The 23,276-nt window shown below is 48.5% G+C and overlaps 1 protein-coding gene across 1 annotated transcript in view; it reads left to right on the plus strand.

The window, feature by feature from the left end:
- CDK5RAP2 (CDK5 regulatory subunit associated protein 2) overlaps positions 1-23,276 on the plus strand; it is a 186,699-nt gene that overhangs the window by 130,209 nt on the left and 33,214 nt on the right. Inside the window, exons 19-26 of the mRNA XM_049773793.1 lie at positions 5,958-6,252; positions 8,930-9,027; positions 9,968-10,056; positions 10,607-10,717; positions 10,816-10,899; positions 11,186-11,346; positions 11,490-12,060; positions 13,887-14,119. Coding sequence (XP_049629750.1) covers positions 5,958-6,252; positions 8,930-9,027; positions 9,968-10,056; positions 10,607-10,717; positions 10,816-10,899; positions 11,186-11,346; positions 11,490-12,060; positions 13,887-14,119 — 1,642 coding nt within the window. The remainder of the gene's footprint in view (positions 1-5,957; positions 6,253-8,929; positions 9,028-9,967; positions 10,057-10,606; positions 10,718-10,815; positions 10,900-11,185; positions 11,347-11,489; positions 12,061-13,886; positions 14,120-23,276) is intronic.

Below are 23,276 nucleotides of genomic sequence, written 5' to 3' on the forward strand. Positions count from 1 at the left end.
TTCAGAAAATTGCCCAGAGTGACTCAGCTGTTAAGAAATGTAGTCGGGAGATAAACTGCAGTCTGAATTTTGAGACAGAAAAGGAGAGTCTAAATTTACCTTTCTCAGTAACGAAGACTCCCCCCCCCCCTTTCTCTCTCTCTCTCTCCTCTCTTCTCACTCTCTTCCTTCTCTATCCCTCCTCTCCCCCCCCTTCTCTCCCCATTGTCACTTCCAGGCAATAAGTGCAAGAAATGTGATCATTATCTTCCCTTATTTAAAAGGTCAAAAATCCTGGGGGTTAAGGCCAGATCCTTGTAGCCCATGGGCGAAGTAAGTAGACCACCTAGATTTCTAGTGCTTGTTCAATTGATCAGTTGCAGAGATGAGAGAGGGGCTTTATGGCTCTCCCTGAGGTTGCCTCAGCCTAGGCATCTGCTTTGGGCCTTTTGGTAAACACCCCTGGACTTTCTTTGTGTCCTGCAGGCCCAAAAGCTCGCCTCCCTGTACTGTGAGGTAATGTGGCTTTGTCCATGGCAGAAATCAGGTACTGGTGATGCTGTGTCCCTTACGTTCGGGTGCCATGTCTTTGATAAGGTGGTGGGCTCACCCTGGCTCAGCATCCATCATGGGGCAGCATTGGGTGGGAGTGGTGGCATGTTAGAGGCAGTGGTGGGTGACTGGCAGCCGCCTTCCAGCTGGGAAGGAGCGTTGGCATTTGTGCTCTAGCAGCTGTCTTTCTGCTGCCATCTGACTCGCGTATTTGGTTCCAAGAATCCAACTCTGGGAAGACTGAGGTCTAAGCAAGCATCAGTTATTTCCCAGCCCTCCTGGGATTCCTCCCAAGTTCTCTAGCTCTTCCCTACCATCTTGACAGCCTGGTTCCCCCCTTGCCCAGGATTGCAGGGTGGAAAAATGTTGGCTTTCCCCAACCAATCAGCATAGCTGAGACGAGGATGGTGGTTCGACATTCCCATACGGAGAGCAGTCATGATGTCTTCTGTTGGATGTGGGGTTCTAGAAAAACTGACTTTATCTGAGGCTTAACGAAGAAATGCGTGAAACATTTGGCATTCTAGAACTTGAAGGAAAGGAAGGCTCCTTAGCCTTCCTGGGAGAACATAGTGATTTTCTTATTTTCAGGATCCCAAATTCTTCCTATTTTCCTCTCAACTTCCTTGTCTTCTACTTCTAAACATATTCTTATGGCTGGAGAAATAGCTCAAGGACCCGAGTGCATACTTGGTAGGCCAGAGAAGGTCTGGGGTTCATTTTGGTACAGCTTGACCACCTGATTGCCCCTAGGAAGCATCTCTGGACATAGAGCCAGAAATAACCTTCCAGCACTGCAGCAGGCGTGACTCAACTGCCCCCCTGCACCCCCAATTTAATAAAAATCCTTTTTTTGATAATGTCATTCAAGTATACAGTGCCTTAATTTAAAGTATGTGTTGTTTCTAATGAGTCCTAGAGTTGGTATGGGGGTGGTGAGGCCTTTCTCAGCTAGGCCCGGCTCCTGCAGCCCCTCCGCCCTGGCAGGTCTGAAGATTGCAGGCTGACGGTGGAGAGATTCCCAAAGCAGTCAGATGAAGTTTCAGGAGAAGTCCAGCTTTATTAGTAGGCCTGAACTGCCATGTGCAAGTGACTTCTAGCCATGTGCATGTGACTTCTTCTAAGCTAAGCAGCCTCTTTCCTGCTGCCTCCATATCTTAGCTGTGTATCCTCTCTCGCTCTTGCTCTCGCTCTCTCTCTCTGTCTCTCTCTGTCTCTCTGTCTCTCTCTCTCTCTCTTCCCCCCCCCCTCCCAGCCTCTCTATTATCCTCTGTCCCAAACAACAGCCCCTCCCAGGAGTGTGTGGGTCTGCCGATCCAGGTGAGATTAGCATATGTCATGGGTGTGTGTGTGTGTGTGTGTGTGTGTGTGTGTGTGTGTGTGTGCGCGCGCGCGTGACATTATGCATTGTAGAGGTTATTCAAGGACATTTCAGAGTCCTGTAATAACCGCAGAGGTCGAATTACAATTTGTGTACCTGAAACCTGAATGATATCACCGACATTAACTTCTATAAAAATGTCTTGGGGCCCAGGGAGATGGTTGGTTCAAGTGGCAGAGCACGTGAGAAGTCCATGTGAGACCCGAAGCTTGCTTCCCAGCCATGCCTGTGGCTCCTCCGAAGGAAAGAAAACCAAGTTCTGAACCTGCTGGTAGCCTCTGCCCAGCTGCCCCTTCCTGCTCACCATGAGCTGCCACTAACTGCTTATCTACTTTCTGTCGTTATCCATTTACCTTCTCTAGTTAGGTCATTGAAATGGATTCGTACTATCTTTGGTAACTGTCTTCTTCCTCCGAGCATCATGTTTTCAAGGTCCATTTATGATGTACCATTTATCAGAAGTCCATTTCTTCTTCTTGCAAGCCAGTAGTCCATTGCATAGATAAACAACATTCTTATATATCTTTTCATTAATTTGTGGACATTCAGGCTATTTTGACCTTAGGCCATCATGAACAAGGTAGCGAACATTCCTGTATGAATTCTTGTGTGGACAGAAACTTTTTATTTCTTCTGAGTATATGCTTAAGGGCAGAATTCCTAGGTCATATAGTAACTTAAAAACCCTTTGAAGAACTACTGGACTTATTTAAAAAAAAAAAAAAAAGGTGGGGCCAGAGAGATAGCACAGTGGTAGGGCATTTGCCCTGCATGCACTCAATCCAGGACAATCTGTGGTTCGAGTCCCAGCATCCCATATGGCATTCCATATCCCAAGCCTGCCAGGAGCGATTTCTGAGCACAGAGTCAGGCATAACTAACCCTGAGCGCCACTGAGTGTGACCCAAAAACAAAACAAAAAATAAAATGGTTGCAACTACTTTGACTTTTCTTTTCTTTTCTTTTTTTTTTGTTTTTTGTTTTTGTTTTTGTTTTTGTTTTTGGGCCACACCCGGTAATGCTCAGGGGTTACTCCTGGCTATGCGCTCAGAAGTTGCTCCTGGCTTGGGGGACCATATGGGACGCCGGGGGATCGAACTGTGGTCCGTCCAAGGCTAGCGCAGGCAAGGCAGGCACCTTACCTCTTGCGCCACCGCCCGGCCCCTACTTTGACTTTTCAAGAACTGTAAGAGTTCCATTTTACTACATCCTTGCCCAAAGTTATTACCTTTTAATATATTTGTGTATGTGTATATATATATATATATATATATATATATATATATATATATATATATATATATATATATATATATATATATATATATATATATATTCTAGCTGTCCTACTGGGCAGGAAATGGTGATCTTTCCTTGTGATTTGATTTGTTTCTCTGGTGATTAATGATGTTGAGCATCTTTTGGGGCACTCTCCTTTGAGAAAGATATGCTCGATCTTTTGCCCATCTTTGAATTGGGCTACAGGTCAGATCCAGCTGTGTAGACTGTGAGAAGGACTTTGACCTTTATCTGAGAGAACGGGGAAGAAAGTACGATATTTCTAAGCTGAAGAGAGGAGTTTGAAAAGGGTTTCCTTTTGGATGGCAATGAGGCATGTGGGTTAGAAATAGCTCAGGAGGATTTACCATAGTTGACGTGAGAGCTTGGACATATCAGGAATTGGGCAGTTGCAGTGGACAATAAAGAATTCAGAGACGATGTGGGTGTGGGAGTTGGAGTTTCTTTGTTGTTGTTTTAGTTATTAAAATTTTAATTGAGTCACAATGAGATACACAGTCACAAAGTTGGTCATGATTGAGCGTGAATTATCCAACACCCATCCCTTTACTAGTGCACATTTCCACCCACCAATGTCCACAGTTTCTTTCCACCTTGCCCTCTTTCCCTTATGGTAGACATTTGCCTCTCTCCCCCGCCCCTTCACTCACTCTCTGTTCCTTTTTCCCTTTAGGCATCACACTCATTTGTGATGAGTGTGGAAAAAAAGACAGTCTGATAATAATACACGAAGACAGTAGCGATGAGGGACATGGACCAGTCTAGGGTAGGAAGCTTGCCACAAATAGCAGGAGAGTGTAGTTGGGGCAGACAAGGGACCACCATGACATTGATAGTTGCAATGACCACACTGGACCAGAACTGGGTGCTGAAAGAAAGTAAAGTGATGTCTACAATATCCCTCTAGCCTAAGTAATTTTTATAATCTTCCCTGAGATCTAGGGTGGCCTGGGTTAATTCCAAGGCCCAGCAGAATCAAGGGTGCCAAGAGGGCCACCTTGTGGGACTTGCAGACAATTGGGGGGCTGACCTTGGTGAGTGGGGGAAATGGGCAATAAATATGAAGGGAGCTTAGCAACAGCTTCCAAGTTTGGGGGCTGCCAGGTAACTGGGTGCTGGTGTGAGTCACCAAGATAGACTATTAAAGTGTAAAGTGGGCTGGGCATGTGGGGTCATGGAATTGGGCAGAATTTTTGGTTGACTCTAGGTACGTGGGAGCCATTAAAAATGCACACTGTAGAGGTAGGGTAGGGATGATGGCACTTGTCTTGCACGTGACTGTCCCGAGTTTAATCCCCGGCACCATATATGGTTTTCCCGAGCACTGCCAGGAGTGATTCCTGAGCACAGAATTATAAGTAAGCTCTGAGCACTCCTGGGTGTGGGCCAAAATGGAAACAAATCAAAAATTATCTTCTGATGGCTTGGAGCAATATTCTAGTCAGTAGGGTGCTTGCCTTGTACAGTCATTCTGTGCTTGATCTCCAACATCTCCCATATGTTCCCTGAGCCCCTTAGAGTAATTCTGGAGTGCAGATATAACTTCAAGTGCCTTCCCCCCAAAAAAAGATTATCCTCTGAGCACAGAGCCAGGAGTAAACCCTAAGCACCGCCAGTACAGGTCAAATCCCTCACCTCCCCTCCACAAATGCTGGTTGCCAGGAGAGGCACGTCAGAAGTCCAGGAAATACCTACTGGATTAGTGATCTGAAAAACTGTAGTGTTGGGCGAGAGATCAGAGATGCTACAGGAGTAAGGCACTCACATGCGAACGTCCAGAGTCGAGTCTCCAGCACCAGTCCATGGTCCCCTTAGTACGGCTGGGTGTGATCCAAAAACCCAAAAAGAAAAGACTTTGGAGGGATGGAGTGGTTTAGGCAGACTAGCATGGATGGGCAGCTGAAGGAGGAGATTTGATTGAGGGATGTCTGCATGGGATGTAGGAAAATAAACGAGAATCTATCGCAAAAGATGGTGCTGGGGAAAGGATAGGCACACGCTAACTTCTAGATTGTCCGAGGAGACAGTGTGCCAGGGCCACAAGAGCGATGAGGAAAGCTTTGGTGCTTGTCAGTCATAGGATGGGTCAGCAAATTCACACCCTCTATAGGCGGTTTTAGGGGACAGATAGGCTTGTCGGCCACCATGGGAGTCAGACCCCTAGGCAGAAACTTATCGTATTTCTTGTACCAAAAGATTCAAACCCCCCCCCCCCCCAAAGATGAGTGTGTGTGTGTGTCTGTGCATCTTATGGAGCAAATGCCGCCTGGAGCTGAAGCCTGAGTGCAGGGGAGGAGAGCAGACACTAACCACTTGACATCCGCAGGTGACATCCCTTTATTGTGCAGACAGACCACTTAGCACGAGCAATCAGGTTAACATATTTTCACCATCACATAGAGAGCTTTCGTTTAAGACTGTTGGATCACTCCTGTGACTTTTATATTTTTTACATTAATGAAAAATGTTTTTTATTTTCTGTTGTAAAAAAAAAGTTAGGTAAATGTGTTTGACCAGCTGTGGCTTCGCAGGCTGGTTGTTCCCAGTCACCATCTCCTGACGGTATCTTTCGTTGCACCATTTGCTCTAGAATATTTTTCTTTTTCTTGTTTTCTTTGTCTAAAATCTATGTGCGTCTTACAGAGCAAAGAACGCACTAAATCGTGTTGTGTAAGGTTGGCCTGAGAACACGGACGGTGCAGCTGAAGGTCATGCATTCATGGTCATTGCCCCTGTGTATTTCCAGGATGCCAAGAAGTCCCGCCTGCCCGTCCCCATCAAGCCATCCTGGTCCCTGGGGAGCGTGTCCCAACTCCCTGACACCCAGGCCGTGGAGGCCCAGCTGCAGGGCCAGATCCTGGAGCTGCAGGCGGAGCTGAAGGAGTTTAAACTCCGCAATAAGCAACTTCACCACCAGCTAATTCTGGCAGAAGCCATGATGGAGGGGAGGCCCGCTGCAGACCAGGCGCCCCCCAACGGTAAGCACCCGAGGAACAAACTCTACGCCCACCAGCACATGGAGCGCTGCAACTGCCTGCTGTGTGAGTCAGGGCCGTGGAGGGTTTGCAGGATTGATCTTCACTCGTGACTGAACCTGGTGAGGAAGAGGAACCCACTGTTTCCATTGTGGCCTGAAGTCTGGATCAAAGAGGCATGTGGGTCCCTTGGGGCTCTTCACCGGAAGGTTTTCTGGGGGTGCCCTGGCTGTGTGAGGATGGGAACCCGCCTCTTGGGGATATGCCAGTGGCGTCCTCAGACCTGTGGCATTAGGAATATTCACCCAACTCTTTCAGGGAAGGCCACCTTCTCTGGTCATACTCCCTCCTGACTGATGTCTTCCTCACAGACTCCCCTGTCTGTCCCCTTCCCCATTGTGAAGCCTCGATCCCTGCATCTCTTGAGGAAGAGTATCATCGAGGAGAGAATCCCAGTTGGATGGGATACCTCAAGGTGCCCCTTAGGCCTGAGGGAGGCAGAGAAAAGCGAGCGAGGGTGCCTTCCCCGAACGCTACAGGGTGACATCTGCCACCAGGGGGTGCCACTTCCCCTACGGGCAGCTGCTGCTTCCTGGCTTGCTTGAGTTGCCAGCTGTGCTAACAGTACAAGCTCTCTTCTCTTAATTTGCTCACAGAGCACTTTTGTGTGTGTGTGTGTGTGTGTGTGTGTGTGTGTGTAGGCACATCTGGTGGTGCTAAGGGGTTACTCCTGGATTTGCATCCAGGTATGATTGCCTGACTGGCTTAGGGGAGCCATATGGGTTGTGGGCATCAAATCTGTCAGCCGTGTGCAAAGCAAAAACGTCCTCCCTCTGTACTATTGTTATGGCTCCACAGAAAGCACGTTTCTTTTTTTCTTTTTTAATTTTATTTTATTGAAACAATTGTGATCTACAGAGTCCTTCGTAGTTGAATTTGAGATCTACAATGAGTCAGGGCCCTTCCCGCCACCGTTGTCACCTCCCTCCACCAATGGCCCCACAGTGCATCCCATCCCATCACTCTTTGCCCCCTGGCCTGCCAGTGTAATAGTCTTCTTTGGGTTTAAATGGTAAAAGTTTAGGTCCCTGGGTTCTATTCTCGTTGACTATGGCTTGGCTATTTAGTTCTGTCCTTATTTATTTTCCCAAAAGTGCATCTGAGACCACTTGGTCCCTGGCCCCCAGCATTTCTTTCCTCGTGCTAAGCATTATCTGAGCATGGGGACACAGTCGTGAAGAAAATAGGCCAAGATCTGTGTCAGACTCTCGCTCCTGAGTCTGTAATGTGTGTGGCAAAGGATCTGTGAGAAAGAGGGGACCAGTGTCTCACCACCCCCATTGCCTGGGCACAAAGGAGTGAATTGAGGGATGAGGGAGGAGATTCAGATTTTTCTGGGATTTCCCCAGTGTACAGTGACTGGGAGCCTGGGATGTCACCCGGCATTAGGAGCGAAGTGTCTGCTACTCACGAATCCCACCTGCATGCCCCTCCCAATACATCCATTGATGCAATGTCCTTGGCTGACCAGTCATTGTTCCTGCTTAATCCTTGGCCCCACTCATTCTTTCTGACTCCCGGGCGAGGTAGATTTGAACATGGAAACCTGATTTCCAAGTGTGTGCCCTCTCCTCTAGTATAGAGCCTAGTGTGGTTTCTTTTTATTTTTTAATTTTCTTGGTTTTTAGGTCACACCCAGTGATGCTCAGGGGTTACTCCTGGCTATGCGCTCAGAAATCACTCCTGGCTTGGGGGACCGGGGATCGAACCGCAGCCCGTCCTAGGTTAGTGCATGCAAGGCAGACACCCTACTGCTTGTGCCACTGCTCCGGCCCCAAGTGTGGATTCTTATGTAGGGTTTGTATGGTGAGCTCTAGTCAGAGGCATTTGCCATCCCATTGGACCTTTACTTGACTTGGAGTAACAGGTTAAAAATGGGCAGACGGGCTGGAGTGATAGCACAGTGGTAAGAGGTTTGCCTTGCACACGACTGCCCAGGACGGATCTGGGTTCAATCCCCCGGCATCCCATATGGTCTCCCAGTCTGCCAGGAGCGATTTCTGAGCACATAGCCAGGAGCAACCCCTGAGCATCAACTGGTTTGGCCCCAAAACAAAAAAATAAAATGGACAGACAGAGAGCTTGCTCTGCCCTCCCTCCATTCCCAACTTTCTCTTAACCCATCGTCATCTATCTTGGAGGAGATCTGCTCTCTGTGCATGCCCACAAGAGAGATAGACAGACAAGACAGACAGACTGTTTCCTGGGAGTGCCCCATGCGAGATGGGTTTGGGGGGCCGAGTGTTCGAGAGAAATGGTTTTGTGAAGAGGGAACTCAGCTCCCCTTGAGGCCCCTGCACTTTGCCCCCGGCTTACTGTTTGTACCCCACAGCATTTCTTGCCAAGGGCGCCTCAGCAGCTGCATAGCAGACCTGGGTGAGGCTTGCTCTTTGTGTGAAAAGTGGGCGTGAGCCTCCAGGTTTTCTCACGCACGGCTCTTTTTTTTTTTTTTTTTTTTAAGAGCCGGGACTTAAACCATTTCAGACAAGCTGCAGTATATTTATGCCTTTTATGTCCTGTTATGGCAGCTCGATGGATTAATTTTATCTTATAAATTGCATTTGGCCTCCCCAGTGTTTTGATTTTCCCTCTTGTAGCTTTGTGTTCCTCGCCGTTGCCTGGCTGGGTTTTTCAGCCTGTGGGTTTATTAATTTTTTTCTTTCTCGGTGTCTGTTGCCCATAGGCCAGCCCTCTGAGGGAGCAGCGTACCAGGAGCACCTGGGAGAGCAGGACGCGGTGACCGATGTCTGGACAGACCTGGAGAGGGATGGCGCTCAGCAAGCAAGTCAAGCTGCAGGTCAGAGTTCACTCTTGTGGTTTTGAGCTTTCATGTGCCAGGCCTCACTGGAATGCTTCTGTAAAAAGGCATGACTGGGTCCAATGGTTAGCATGCCAGAATGTAGCTCACCTGAGTTTGACCCCTAGCATCATACATGGCCTCGATCATCATCACATAAATCTTGGAACACCCACCCTAGTCCCACTAGTTACTGGAGGCTCCTAAGCACTTCTGATGAGGCCCTGTAAGCCCCCAGTGCTATGGGGTTGGCCCCATAAGCCCTGGTACCACAGAGTCCAAGCAGAGCAGTGCCATGTTCTCAGATCCTGTGCTGCTGAATATGACCAGAAGGAGCCCCTTTGTCCTGGGGAGCATCACCTCCTACCCCCATTCACTACCACGCCCTACTGCAGTATATTGAGGTGTCATCATTGGTCGTGTGTGTGTGTGTGTGTGTGTGTGTGTGTGTGTGTGTGTGTGTGAGTCTACACACTGTGTGTTTGAACACTCATACCTAAATGCAGGACATGTTTGTGGTTCTTATATGCATCTTGGTCTCATCAAAACTGACCCTTTGAGCCCTAGTCCAATGAGTCGATGTTGTTTCTTGCATTAAATTTTCATAGTCACAGGGTAAAAATAACTTACTTTGTCCTGGTGGGTGATTTACTGGGGAGAAGTATGTAGAGATCTAAACTGTATCTCTCATACACATTCAGCGCCTTGGACATACTAAGTTACTGCTCTGCCTCAGGCTCTGTGCCAGAGAAAGAGGATTGGCTGATGTCTGCCCTGTAGAGCCTCAGACGCTATTGCTTGTGCCACATTCTCTACAGTCAAAGGACTGTTTCAGGAGAGTCTGCTCTAGGTCATGTAGGAGCTGCTTCCTAGGAAGGTGAGCACAAGAATGGGCTCATTGGGTGGTGTCTACTCCATGAGCAGAGGTACAAGAATGGGCTCATCTACAAGGAGCAGCTGCAGAACCCAAACAGCAAGAACAGTCTGATCAAGGATTTTGTCATTCTTTTAGCGTGAGAGATTTCCATATTCATATGACTACGCTGTTGATTTTGCTTCACTTCCCCATCACTTCTGTCCTTGCTCATGCCCGCCACGATAGGCACATATAACCTCTTCCACCTTCCCATAGCCAAGGAGATTAATGTTACCTGAGCTTCTTCACAACCACTGGCCAGATGCCACGTTAGCCCTGTGATGGCTCCTTTTTCCAATCGAGCCAACAGAAACCCAAACCCACTCCAACCCTTCGCAGTGAGTGAGGTTCTTTCCCATTTCTTTCCAATTGGCAGTAGACTCAAGGTCACAAATTAAAAAGGAATCAAACCAATGTTTGAGAACAGACCTGCTGATTACAAGGACATACTTTTTCCCATTACCTTTTGAACAACTTCTGTTGAGTGTGTGGTGCACGGGCGTGACTGTTGCTCTGGACTCAGACCTGAGCGTGGAACCACCTCATGAGCATGCTAGCACTTGTTACATGCTGAGCTCTCTAACTTCCTGTAAGCAGGGAAGCTGGGTGCTAGCTCTCACGCCGTGACTTGGTACCTCACTCTGCAGTCCCACACCACCTCTCAAGCCAATATGGCTGCGTCTCTGGGGGCTTTATAGCAGCCGGAGGAAATACTCTCCGCAGGTCTCTAAGGCAGGGATGCCAGGCATCCAGGCATCGTGGGGAACTTGGCCAGCCTGGAATTGGAAGACTTGCCTGTTGTGGGTGGTTGAATAGCTGCAGTCTCAGTGCTTCACACTTCCCCAACCTTTCTCAGGCCTGCACTGGTACCTGGTTCAGACCAGGTGCTGAGTAATGTGAAGAGGAAAATGAGCCCCAGCAGGGAAGGACTTGGTGCCTGGTGAGAGAGCAAGGAATCCCAGTTCCTACTATAAGTAACAAGTAATCTGCACCGAGTCACAAGTAACACGGTAACTCCCACACACAGTATGCTTGTGGTCAGCGCAGGTGACTGATGGGCCTGATGTATGATGGACTCACGGAGATGAGGCCCTCAGATGGTATGTGAAAGAAAGATTGGAGGGCAGGGAGTTGGCATGATGGGCTGCGCGTGTTCCAGGTATTGGAACAGCACAGACACAGCCTGGGTAGGCCAGGAGGGCTCACCTTCGTGAGGACTGTCCCAGGTTCGCAGGGATGGGGTTTCTGAACAAGGCTTTGTTCAGGGTGGTGAAGGGCACCAGATGCAGCGACAAGATTTCTATGTGGTCTTGGATTGTGGGCACAGTGTTAGGTGCTGGGAAAGCTGGTCATCATGCCAGATTCACCCAGGAGGACGGGCTAAAAGGTAAGAGGGAAGGATTATAGCCCTGGGTTGCTCATGAGGAGGCCTTTGCCGTGATCTGGCCTCCACAAAGGCTCTAATAAGGGACACAGGTGTATTTCCTTCCACAGAGTTGATGCTCAGTGTTATTATTTGATTTCTTTTAGACCTTGAGACTCTCCAGCCCAAAGACCTTCCCCTCTCACTCACAACCGAACCGCCTTCTCTTGACATTCCGGACCCGACTTCCCCCAGTCCTTCCCCGGATTGCACAAGCCAACGTACCATCACTGCCAGAGGCCCCGAGACCCATCTTCAGCCCGAGGACACCGATGCCTCCAATGACACAGCCGTCTTGAAACGGAAAATCTCTGACTTGGAGACTGAGAACCAGGTCTACCGGGACTTCTTCTCCCAGCTTCAGAAGCGCTCGCAGTGCAGCGAAGCCATTGTCACAGTCCTGTGTGGGACGGAAGGGGCCCAGGATGGTGCCCACCAGCTCTCGGGGCGTAGCACTGAGGAGGAAGAAATGACCTTTCCAAGGCTGCGCCAAGTGCACTATGTGAAACACATGAAAATCCTCCATCCGCTGGCCTCGGAGATGACCCAGGACAAAATGCTAGAGAGCCTCCAGAAGCAGCTGGTGGAGCAGGACTCTGAGCCGCAGAAGGAGCAGAGTTTGAACGTGGAGCTACTCCATCACCTCCCCCACAAATTCCGAGATCTCTCCCCCTCCAGGTGTGTGGGCCTTCCCAAAGCCTTCCCGAGGTTTAAGCCTGCAGTCCCTCCTCCTTGTCACCACCAGGGTGGCACTTACCAGATGACAGGGAGCTTTGAGGGAGCAAAAGGTTGAGGACTTGGGCTAATGGTTTTGTCTTACAAGGCACATTGGAGGAGTCAGCCTGTTACTGGATGACGGTTGGCCTGGGAACCCCAGCATTGACATTGTTTGGACTGCAGCACTGAGACCGATGTGCTAGTCAGGGTGGAAGCAATATCAGTATTTTCCACATCTTTCTCCCCTCTAAGGTCATGTAGGAGCGAGAAGCCCATGCTGAAAGCGAAGTGTGCTTGGGTCATGGAGAGATGTTTTAGAGCATAGCTAGAGCCAGGTCGCTTCTGGAGATAGGGCAGAAATGGGATTGTTTGTTTGTTTAATTGTTTTCTGTTTGTTTGTTTTTGGGCCACACCCAGTGATGCTCAGGGTTACTCCCGGCTATGCACTCAGAAATTGCTCCTGGCTTGGGGGACCATATGGGACACCGGGGATTGAATCAGGTCTGTCCTAAGTCAGCGCGCGCAAGGCAAACAAACGCCCTACTGCTTGCACCACTGCTCCGGCCCCTAGAAATGGGATCATTGGTAAAGTTGACCTTCACTCGTCACTCATTTGAGACCCTCTGCATCGTGTGTATGGTGTAGCAAGTAACAGTGAATGCTTTGACACTTCCCAGATAGTGAGACTGAAGGAAACTTGTGTTGACTGGAAGGTGAATGGCGGCTTTACACCTTGCAGTCAGGCCTTTCCCTGTTTCATCACGCAGCCTCCAGGGGAAGAAGTGTTCCCAGGCTGAGTTTCTGTAGATAAGAAGATTGACCCTGAAAAATGATGTGGGGGCACGCCCAAGTAGATTCCCAGAGCCTGTTTTGAGTTGTTCAAACTCCACTTGGTAGCCCAACCAAATGCTCTTGTTTTTTCCTCACACTCAGAGGTCTTGCTTCCATGCCTCGACCTTCCTGTTGGTGTCATGGGAGTTACAGGCCTGTGATCACTATTGCAGGGAAAGGGAGTGTGGGAGGACAGACTGTGATTTGCCAGGCCACTCTAGAGCCAGGTGTCCTGGCTGCAGTCAGCATGAGCCGTGCTCATAGGCGTGTGTTTCTCTCGGTGCCTCCGAAACCTGCGGCACCCATCCAGGATGGGCAGTATAGTAGTGGTTGCATTGGTCTGTGCAGGCTGGGGCTAAGGCCAGAGTCTTCGCCTCTGAGTGATTTTCTAATTTTAAAGTTAGCAGCCTTAGTTGAAATATTGGGAGGATCAAATCATTGATAAAAGACACTGATTTCAGCGAGTGGCTGGCAGGTCATGTTCCCCCAGTAAGTGGTAGATGGGATTTTGAGTATTCTCTGACCTCTGTGGAGAGGGAAGCTTCTCTTCTTGGCTTTCCTGCCTTCCAGGTTCTTTTATGTTCTTCACAACTGCTGGTGACAAATCGCCTGGCCCTTGCAGTACTGGTTTCTACAATTTGCAATAATGTTTGTGGAGATTCTTTGGAAACTAAATGTTCTCTGGAGTCTTTGCCAAACTGCACTTTAATTGGGGGCTTTATAAGGTTAAAGGTTGATGGCGGAAGACCCCCAGTTGCAGCAGTGGAGGGGTTGTTTTGAAAGCAGACAAGGAGTGACCTTATGTAGTTTCAAATTTTCTAAAACTGTGTTTGGACTCAGTAGAGCTACAGACCTATAAAAAATGGTGCTCTGTCACTTTTCCAATTAGCATGAAGGTCACAGATACTCCATTCTAACGTGATGCTAGCATTTTCTCCCTCCCCCCCTTTTATCAGATACGATTCGTTAGTTCAGTCCCAAGCCAGGGAGCTCTCCCTTCAACGACAGCAGATCAAAGATGGCCGTGGCATCTGTGTCGTTTGTCGCCAGCACATGAGCACCATGATTAAGGCGTTCCAGGAGTTGCTGCAGGCGAGCGACGTGGATTACTTCGTGGCCGAGGGTTTCCAGGAGCAGCTGAATCGATGTGCTGAGCTGCTGAAGAAATTGGAAACACTCTTCTTCGGCGGTAAGTAGGGCAGTCGCAGCAGTCAGTCATCGATCGTGGACATCTCGAAGGGGTCCTGGGGAATCCAACTTGCCAGCCTCTCTCAGCTCCTGGGAGGAGGGCACAGCAGAGCCTCCCAGGAGCTCTGTCCTTGCACGGTTGGTGTTCAGTCCATGCTAATCCAGCTGGGTCTCAGGACAGGTATTCGGGACCAAGCCTCCACCCCTGTACCCACCATGGCTACCCATATCTTGTGAATTCCCCATAGAAGATGGGGATTGCCATAGAAGATGGAAATCAGGCCTAAGGGTGATGGAGAGTAATATGTATTTTAAAGGAAAGGAAGAACAAACAAAACCAAAAAAAAAAAAAAAAGGTTAAGAAGACAGCAAAGGGTCAGAGGAAGTTAGAGGAGGATAGAAACCAAACTTTGCCTAAGTTCTAAGTATTTCAGTATGATCGCATTAAACAGGGTTTATTCGGAAATCATTTGCCATTCCGAAATTACAACAAAGAACTCTCCAGTCCCCACTCTCGAGTTGGTATTTTGCCATAGTTGGTAAAACACACACACACACACACACACACACACACAGGCATGTGAATATTTTGCCATAGTTGGTAACACACACACACACACACACACACACACACACACAGAGGACATTTTAGGATCACCTTTTTAGGATTAGATCACTGCTTCCACGCTCCATCCCTATGACTGCAAGTTCCTCATACCAAGGATGCTCTCTTCTGTGACCACACTGTAGTGATCCGTACCAGGAAGCAGAATTTTCTAATTACACTTCTGAAGGTAAAACCTCCCGTTCCTACCTCCTGGGATGGAAAAACCCAGTTCTGCCCTTCATCGTCTGTCTTCCCATGTCTCCTCTTTCTGTCCTCAGGCTCACTGCACTTCTGACAATGGTGGACACCCAATCAGTGAGGCTTTTTCCCACGGCCCCCAGTTCCGACACCAGCTGGGTGTCTGCATTTACTTCTGTGGCTGCAACAGCAAAGGGTTCCATTCCCACAGACTGCCCCATTCACCCACTTGCAATGCCTTGTACACATACATGACACTAACCCGTGCTGTGTAAAAAAAAAGGGGCACTCTAGAAAAAAAAAATCTTTTTTTTGACCTAGTCTGGAGGCCTCAGTAGTGCCTCCAGTTCCTGCGTGCCTGTTCTTTCTCATCCTGCCATTCATATAGTGTGTTTCTCCTTCCCCAGTGAGAAGCACAGCCCTCAGGCAATCATTCGCTTGCTAGTCTCAGATAGTTCCAGTATTGCTGTATCTTAACATATCTTCTGAAAGAGCATAGACGTCCTTACAATGATCCTCTCTAGTCAGCTTTAAAAATCAGTCACGAATTTAAACGTGGTGTCCATAGAGTTGTTCTATTTAGTGTGAAGTACAATTAGACGTGTTTATGATTTTGTTTATGTTATGTTTATGAATTCACTTTGAGGCTCCTTCATTCTTACTGAGTTTTATGTGTTGAATGAATAGCATTGAGGTGATCCCAAAATCAAAGCTTATATTCTTTCTTTCTTTCTTTCTTTCTTTCTTTCTTTCTTTCTTTCTTTCTTTCTTTCTTTCTTTCTTTCTTTCTTTCTTTCTTTCTTTCTTTCTTTCTTTCTTTCTTTCTTTCTTTCTTTCTTTCTTTCTTTCTTTCTTTCTTTCCTTCCTTCCTTCCTTCCTTCCTTCCTTCCTTCCTTCCTTCCTTCCTTCCTTCCTTCCTTCCTTCCTTCCTTCCTTCCTTCCTTCCTTCCTTCCTTCCTTCCTTCCTTCCTTCCTTCCTTCCTTCCTTCCCTCCCTCCCTCCCTCCCTCCCTCCCTCCCTCCCTCCCTCCCTCCCTCCCTCCCTCCCTCCCTCCCTCCCTCCCTCCCTCCCTCCCTATCTATCTATCTATCTCTATATCTATCTCTTTATCTATCTAGTTTTTGGACCACATCCACATTCTCGGTTTACTCCTGGCTCTGGGCTCAGAAATTGCTCCTGGCAGGCTCGGGGACCAGATGGGATGCCAGAGATTGAACCTGAGTCTGTCCTGAGTTGGCCGCATGCAAGGCAAACACCCTACTACTGTGCTATCGCTCTGGCCCAAAGCTTATATTCTTTTAAATGGTCTTTCTGAGGTCCTTCCCTTTTACATCCATTACTCCTTGGGCCATTTTCTCTGAGACCTCTGGGTTTAGATCCCTTCCATCCATCTCCCTCTGCACTGTGCTTGGTTTGGGCAGTATTGGATGTGGCGGATCCTCCCCCCCTTAGGAGCTAAGAGAGCACCCTCACCACCCTCCGTGCAACCCTCTGCCAACCCTTTGAAGTCGTCCCCTCAACACCAAGTTCATTTCGGGCTGGTCATGCCACCATTCCAGAATATTCACATTTCTTTCTCTTTAGCCTTTCCACTGCATCCTTGACCTAGTCTGGCCCATTTTTACACAAGAATTCCAGGGCTATTTTCCACTTCTAAGACTTCTGTACTGAAATGCAAATAGTCTCTGACTCGTAAGAATAAATTGTAAGTTTAATAGGGGGCAGATGGCCTTGGCTTCGTGGACATTGCCATTGCTGGTGCCTGTGGGGAGCTGAGATCTTATTCCTCTGAACGTCCTATTCCCAGGAGACACTTTGCCTACCTTCATGGCAGGGCATTGTGTGCTCAGTCACACACAACAGGAGCCACTTCCAACCTCCATGTTGGTTGGTGTCTTCACACACAGAGCCAGTGGCTTTGGACTGTCTGTGAATGTTCCATTGAATTCCAGGGTAGAACATGACAGGGCCTGGAGGTTCGGGCAGGCTCCTACAGCTTTGCTTGACAATGCAACAGCTCAAGATGATTTTCCTCCAGCCAGTCGCCTGGGACCTGGAGGGACAGGACCCAGAGTCACTTGGCTTGACCCAGCTTCGGGAAGTCTGCTCGATACCAGCCAAGGTTTTCTGGAGAAGCCAGTCTTGCTTTGGGTCTTCTAGGAACCACACAAAACCTCCAGCTCAAGCTCTGTTCCTTCTCCCCACCCTCACTTGGCAGGTGGGCCGAGAGGTTGCATTCTGAGGGAGAGGAGGTGGCAAGAAGGACTCAGGGCAGAGATAGCCCCAGCTTGATGTCCTTCCTCCCTCCAGGCACCTCCTTCCCCCGCTGATTTTTCACTTATGTGCCTTGACATACTCCAGAAGAGCTCCAGGCTGGCTGGCTCTGGCTTCTGAAAGCAGAAACCTTATGGGCTTAGCCAGCGGCACAAACAGGACTTTATTTTCTTCTGTAACAGCCTCGGAAGTCCCAGAAAACACTGCAGAGCTCTTTTTATTTTTTTCCCTCCCAGAGACTAAAATGTACCGGAATAAAATGTAGGTCTTTCTTGGATGCTCTCTGAGAGATGTGGTTCCTGAATGATGAAACAAAGTGGTTTTCTTTTTTTTTTTTTTTTTTTTTATTATTATTTTTTTTTTATTTTGATCGTAGTGGCTTACATATTGTTGACAATGATATTTTAGGTACATATTTACATAAAATCAGGGGGGATTCCCGTCACCAAATTGTCCTCCCTACACCTCTGTTTTTGTCCTACCACCCATATCCTCTTCCCTCACCCCCAGGGTAGCTAGGACATGTGGTCTCCTCTGTATCTAGCCTACTGCATAGTAGTCTTGTTTCCCCCTCTAATTGGAGGGACAGGACTAGCTAGTTCAAGTTACGTGGTTTTGTTTGAAGGAGAGAAAAGTAATAAACTGGGGTAAGTCTAATACGCCGAAAATAAGCGGAATTCTTCCAGAGGCTCTCAACGTTGGTTTGAGAAATGGAGGAGAGAAAAAAGGTGAAACATTCCACCAGTACAAAAAGAAGTGTCAAATATCCCGTGAGAACTCCAACAATAAACACAAGCACCAAAAAAAAAAAAAAAAAAAAACCACAAAAACAAACACAAAACAAAACAAGAAAACAAACAAACAAAAAAATGCCATGGTCTTGATATAGGAAACATGGCATAGCATACAAAGGAAGAACAGAAAGGAAGAGAAAGAATAAGTATAACTGGGGACAACTTCAATTATCACATCCAAACAGAGAAATTGACCAAAAAATAGATAGGTAAATAAAAATAGTAATAATAAATGAAAATAAAATAACATATATATAAAAAAAATAATGTTTTGTGCTTTTTGTTTTTTTCCCTCCTGCCCAGGCACAGTAAATATTGGGGTCATTCGAAAAGGAATTCACTTGGCCTAAGAGATATGGGGTTTCTCCGCCCTTGGAGTGTATTGTCATGGGATCAACTATAGACTCTGTTCAGGATCATTTACTCTCCCGGTGGTGCTTTTGTGGTGTTTGTAAGACCTCTGCTCTGTCCTGGGTGATACTATCAGGCCTCTGTGTCTAGGGATCTCAGTATCTGCACAGATCCTGCGGTGGGAGTTATGATGAAGTCAGTCTTTGTGGTTCTAGAAGTTCTGTTCCATCAGTGTCATTTTAATTCATCTTCTGTGGTTGGTGATCTTGGTCTTTGCACTGAAGCTAGGATGGCACCTAGGACAGTGTCTTTCTTTGTGCTTCCAGAAGCCCCATTCCGTTACAATGGTCTCTGCCAGACCTTTGAAACTGGGGATCATGTTCATTGTGCAGATCGTAGTTAAAACCCTAGGTTAGGGCTTTTTTATTGGTCCTATGTGAGGCAGTGGCATAGCAGGGTTCTTAAAAATTTAAATAGTTTTTTTTTTATTAATACAAAGTAGTACATGTTTATTGTGGAATAACGGGTAAGCAGGTATTCAAATAATTGCATCATTTATATACAAAACATGAACACCCCGGAGTTTATGCTTCCCGGCCTTTTTATAGGAGTGTATATTTTTATGTCTTTATTCCGTGGAGGTGGGACTGTTGGCAACCTCTCCCTTTGTCCTAGAATAGATATTATTTAGTCACCCTGAGAAGTTTGGCAGCTAAAAAGCATTCTTGTGGATGAAATGTATTTTAGAATAGAGTTTTTCTTTTTTATTTACTTAATTATTGCCCCGGCGAATGTCCCACCTCTCAGCTGTTTCCACTTTGGGGTGGGGCTCTTGGAAAGAATAATCCAGGTTGGAATCTTTCTGCAGCCTTTGCTCTGTTTTGAATACTGTTGGTAAAACCTGAGGAAGATCATTGAGCAGCTTCTTCATCCTTTCCAGAGCCAGGACTGGGCTTTGTCCTCAGTGCCAAGGCCCAGAAGGTTCCCTAGAGCCAGGTACCCTTGTGTGATTTTGAGTCTGTACACTTTTCAGGACCAGGGTCTGTGGTGCGGTTTTTAGATTCTCAAAGCCATTTAAGAACGGATGGTGCAGTTCCTGGCTTGTCTGTGGAGCGAGTCCCAGAAGCTGGCATGCTGGGAAAGCCCAGAGGGAGGGAGGAATGAGGGTCATGGGGTGATTGTTGCTTTCTCAGGGATTCACTGTGTGTCTTCAGGCACAGCCACTGGGAGAGGCAGCTGGGGGTATCTTTCCCTGGTCCTTCTGGCCACCCCCTCTCCCTCAGAATTGAGCCTTAAGGGTGTCACTTATGTCAAGGCCTTTGTCTGCCTTTTCTAGCCCACTGCCCGCTACATGGAAAGGGACAAGACTGGTTTTAATCGAGGGCTCACGGTGCCAGGTGCTTGTCTGAACTTGTGATGGTGAGCAGCAGAGGACAGGGTGGACTTGTGCCACGTCACGCAGGAAGTGGCACAGTCCAGAGCAGTGGTCCTCAAACTACGGCCCATGGGCCATATATTGTATGTGTTCCCGTTTTGTTTCTTCACTTCAAAGAAGGATCTATGCAGTGTGCATAGGAATTTGTTCATAGTTTTTGTTTTTACTATAGTTTGGCCCTACAGTGGTCTGAGGGACAGTGAACTGGCCCCTTGTTTAAAAGTTTGAGGAGCACTGGTGTTGTGTATGTAAACATTTTATGGGATTATTATGTTACTGACCCGACCCTGATGATAATTGTGCCCTACCCTAGGGTGTGACCTGGCATTCTTCGCCCACCCTAGGGTGGTACCTGATTCTGGGGGATAAAAACAAGGGTCTGTGGAAGGCGAGAGGCTTTGTTTTTGCTGGAACTGAGGCTGAGACTTTGGACTTCAGTCTTGTCCACCGAATAAAGCTAGTATTTCCACAAGCCTGACTGTCTGCGAGCTGTTTACCCGCCGTTTCACCTCAGAACCGTCGGCTGGACAGGGTGGGAGACGAGTGCTCCGAGCTGGGAGGGGAAAGACCTCATCCTCCATCCCTCCATCAGTCAACCTCTTCTGGGGCTGAAACACACTGGTTCAGAATCTAGCTTAGAATCTGGGCCGTGCTCTTCCAACACCCAGCATTCATACCACCAGCCAGTGTCCTTCCTCTCAGGTGGGGTGTCCAGGTCCCTGTGTTCCCCCTCTGTGACCTTGTCAGGCCTCTGTGTCCTCTGGAAGGCTTGACTCCTCTTTTAGAAACTGTCTGTTGGACTGGAGAGATAGTGCACCGGTACAGCATTTGCCTTGCAAGCAGCCGATTTAGGACCAACAGTGGTTTGAATCCCGGCACCCCGTTGGGTCCCCCAAGTTTGCCAGGAGTGATTCCTGAGTACAGAGCCAGGAGTAACTCCTGAACGACACTGTGTGTGACCCAAAAACCAAAAACAATAACAATGAAAAAAATAGAAACTGTTCACTTCAAAAAGGAACAAGGCTGATTTTTTTAAATTGGGGCCACACCCAATGCTCAGGGTTTACTCCTGTCGAGCTCAGGGGACCATCTCTAGGGTATCAATGATCAGACCCTGGTGGGCTAAATTCATGGCAAGCACCCCACCCAGGTCTATAACAGTGTCTCTAACTGCCTTTGCACCTCACCTGCTAGCCTGAGGTGACAGCAGCTAGGGGCAGAACAAAGTCTCTGGGGCTGCAACTTGAGCACAACTCCCAGACTTAGAGGTGAGGGTCTCATCTCCCCCGGGGAGTGGGCTAATCAATAGCCTCTCTCTCTGGAGTTACTTCCAAGGGGTTCAGTGAGATACAGCTGAGTGGGAGCTCAGGAGGAAGTCACAAGAGGGACATCTTGCAGGTGGATGCGTCTTCCCTAACGAGGTCTGACCCTGGTCTCCCAGCCTTGGGCCAGACTAGATAGGTGCTGTGCCCAGCAGATATGGGCCATGTCCTGGGCATCACAGGATAAGCCTCCTCTTACTGTTATGCGCCTAGGGAGACGACGTGTCTGAGCTCTGAATGGAGAGGGTGTGGAGTTCAGCATTATTGGGGAACCATGGGCATTCTAGGAGTGGCGGACTGCCAGGTTTCCTTGGTGCCCACCTTGGAGTGTCTTCCTGCCCCGTTCATCTTTGTAGAGGGGAGTTCTGTTTGGCCTGCCTCACAGAGATGGAGCTCACTTGTTGGGTCCCCTCGACGTCTCCCTGGTGGTTCTAGCGACATTGTGTTTGTTTCCTCTGCTGCCTCTGTCACAACACTGTCGCATAATTGTCTCGCGGGCCATAGAACCCACTCAGCTGTGAACTCAGGGAGGGCAGAACAGCCCCACAGCCGTCTCTGGATCCTCCGTATCTGGCACAGGCATTGCACCTGTGAGGTGTGTGTGGCAGATTCTAAGCAGGAATCAGCGGGGAAGGGAAAAGGAGACATATTTAGGTCAGGGAGGAGACAGACGAAGCAACAGGCTGTGCTGCTGGAACCAAATTTTCTCTGCTCTCGGGACTTGGGTCTGAGGAGACGTTCTTTGAAGAGGCTTCCCAGAAGCAGGTGGCGACTGGGATAGAGCTGTGAGGAGCTCATGGGGAACCTGCCCTCCCAAGCAGATCACAGTTGAAGGGATCACGTGGTCACAGTTGAAGCCCTTTTGTTCAGGTAGATGAAGTACCTCCTCTGCCCAAAATCACGCAGCCCACGGCTGTGTAGGGGGAGGTAGGAAGGAAGGAAGGAAGATAGACAGACGGACAGACAGACAGGCCTGAATGTGTGCAGCCCCCCTGAGCTCTTCCCCAGCTTCCTGGCCAGTCTGACTGAGAGAATTGACTTGTCTCTGCCATGGCCCATTACTCCCTAGAAATGTAGGTCTCCGGGACAGCCAACTCCCCACAACTCCCACAATAGCAGGTCGGTTGGTTTTTACAAATTCCGTTGTGCCAGGAACAGATGGAGTGAGGTCATGGCGCCATAACTGCTTCCTTCCCCTCCTCCATGAGGCTGCCTCTGTAGAGCTGGGGTGCCTGCACCCCATGAGGCATCAGGGCACATTCTTCTATGGTCCTGGCTTCTGTGGGGGAATTGAGAACCAGGGCCTGTGCTTCTCAGATGACTACCTGAGGGCGTAGGTGAGATCGCTGAGCTACCGAAGATCCAAGTGTGGGGCAGGCATGGCTGATGATGGAGGGACAGGATGTGGCCTTTCCAGCCTCCACTCTGGAAGGTGGGGGCAGAGAACTTTCCTGAGGACTGATTGGCAACCCCGGTTGTTTCCACGGAGCAGTCAGCCGCTATGAGTTGAACTATGTGCCAGCCAAGTTCTCCTCTTGTGCTTGTGTCTGTGCCCATTGGTGGTGGTCTTGCTCTCTGGGATTTTGTGCCCACGCCTTGGGGTCTAACTCGGTGAAGTGTCTTCCCTTTAGACAAGTAAAGTAGGGGACAGAACGAAAGGGCTTTCTGGAGCATCCCTGCTGGAGGTACTTGGAAAGAAAAACCCGTCTCTTTCTGCCTTTCAGGGAACCAGCATTATGTATTTCTCCCAGTTAGGATGCAGTTCTGGATTTTAGGTCCCCGCCCAGCTAGAACGTGGGGATGACATTAGAAAGAGGTTGGGCCTGGCAGGGCAGAAGGGCAGCAGGGACTTTGGGGTCAATTGTGACTGGGAAACGTAGCACCAGAATCTGGCTTCTGTGGCTCATGGCCATGCAGAGAGAGTGGCGTGAGCGCCGGCCACTCGGGACATGGTGCTGACTATTAGCCCCAAGTAGCCAGACCAGTGGAGCAGTTGGCAAATGGAGGACAGTAGACATAAGCGAGTATGCTATCCTTACCTCCATAGCTCAGTGTTGGAAAGCTTTGCCTTCAATGAAATGGTACGTGTGAGTGCAGTGTAATTTTCTACGGAAAGTTCTAGAAGAGTTGGTTCATTCTTTTTTTTTTTTTTTTTTGGTTTGTTTCCTTGAGCCACC

The sequence above is a fragment of the Suncus etruscus genome, chromosome 5, assembly GCF_024139225.1.
Source record: "Suncus etruscus isolate mSunEtr1 chromosome 5, mSunEtr1.pri.cur, whole genome shotgun sequence".
Taxonomy (NCBI): Eukaryota; Metazoa; Chordata; class Mammalia; order Eulipotyphla; family Soricidae; genus Suncus; species Suncus etruscus.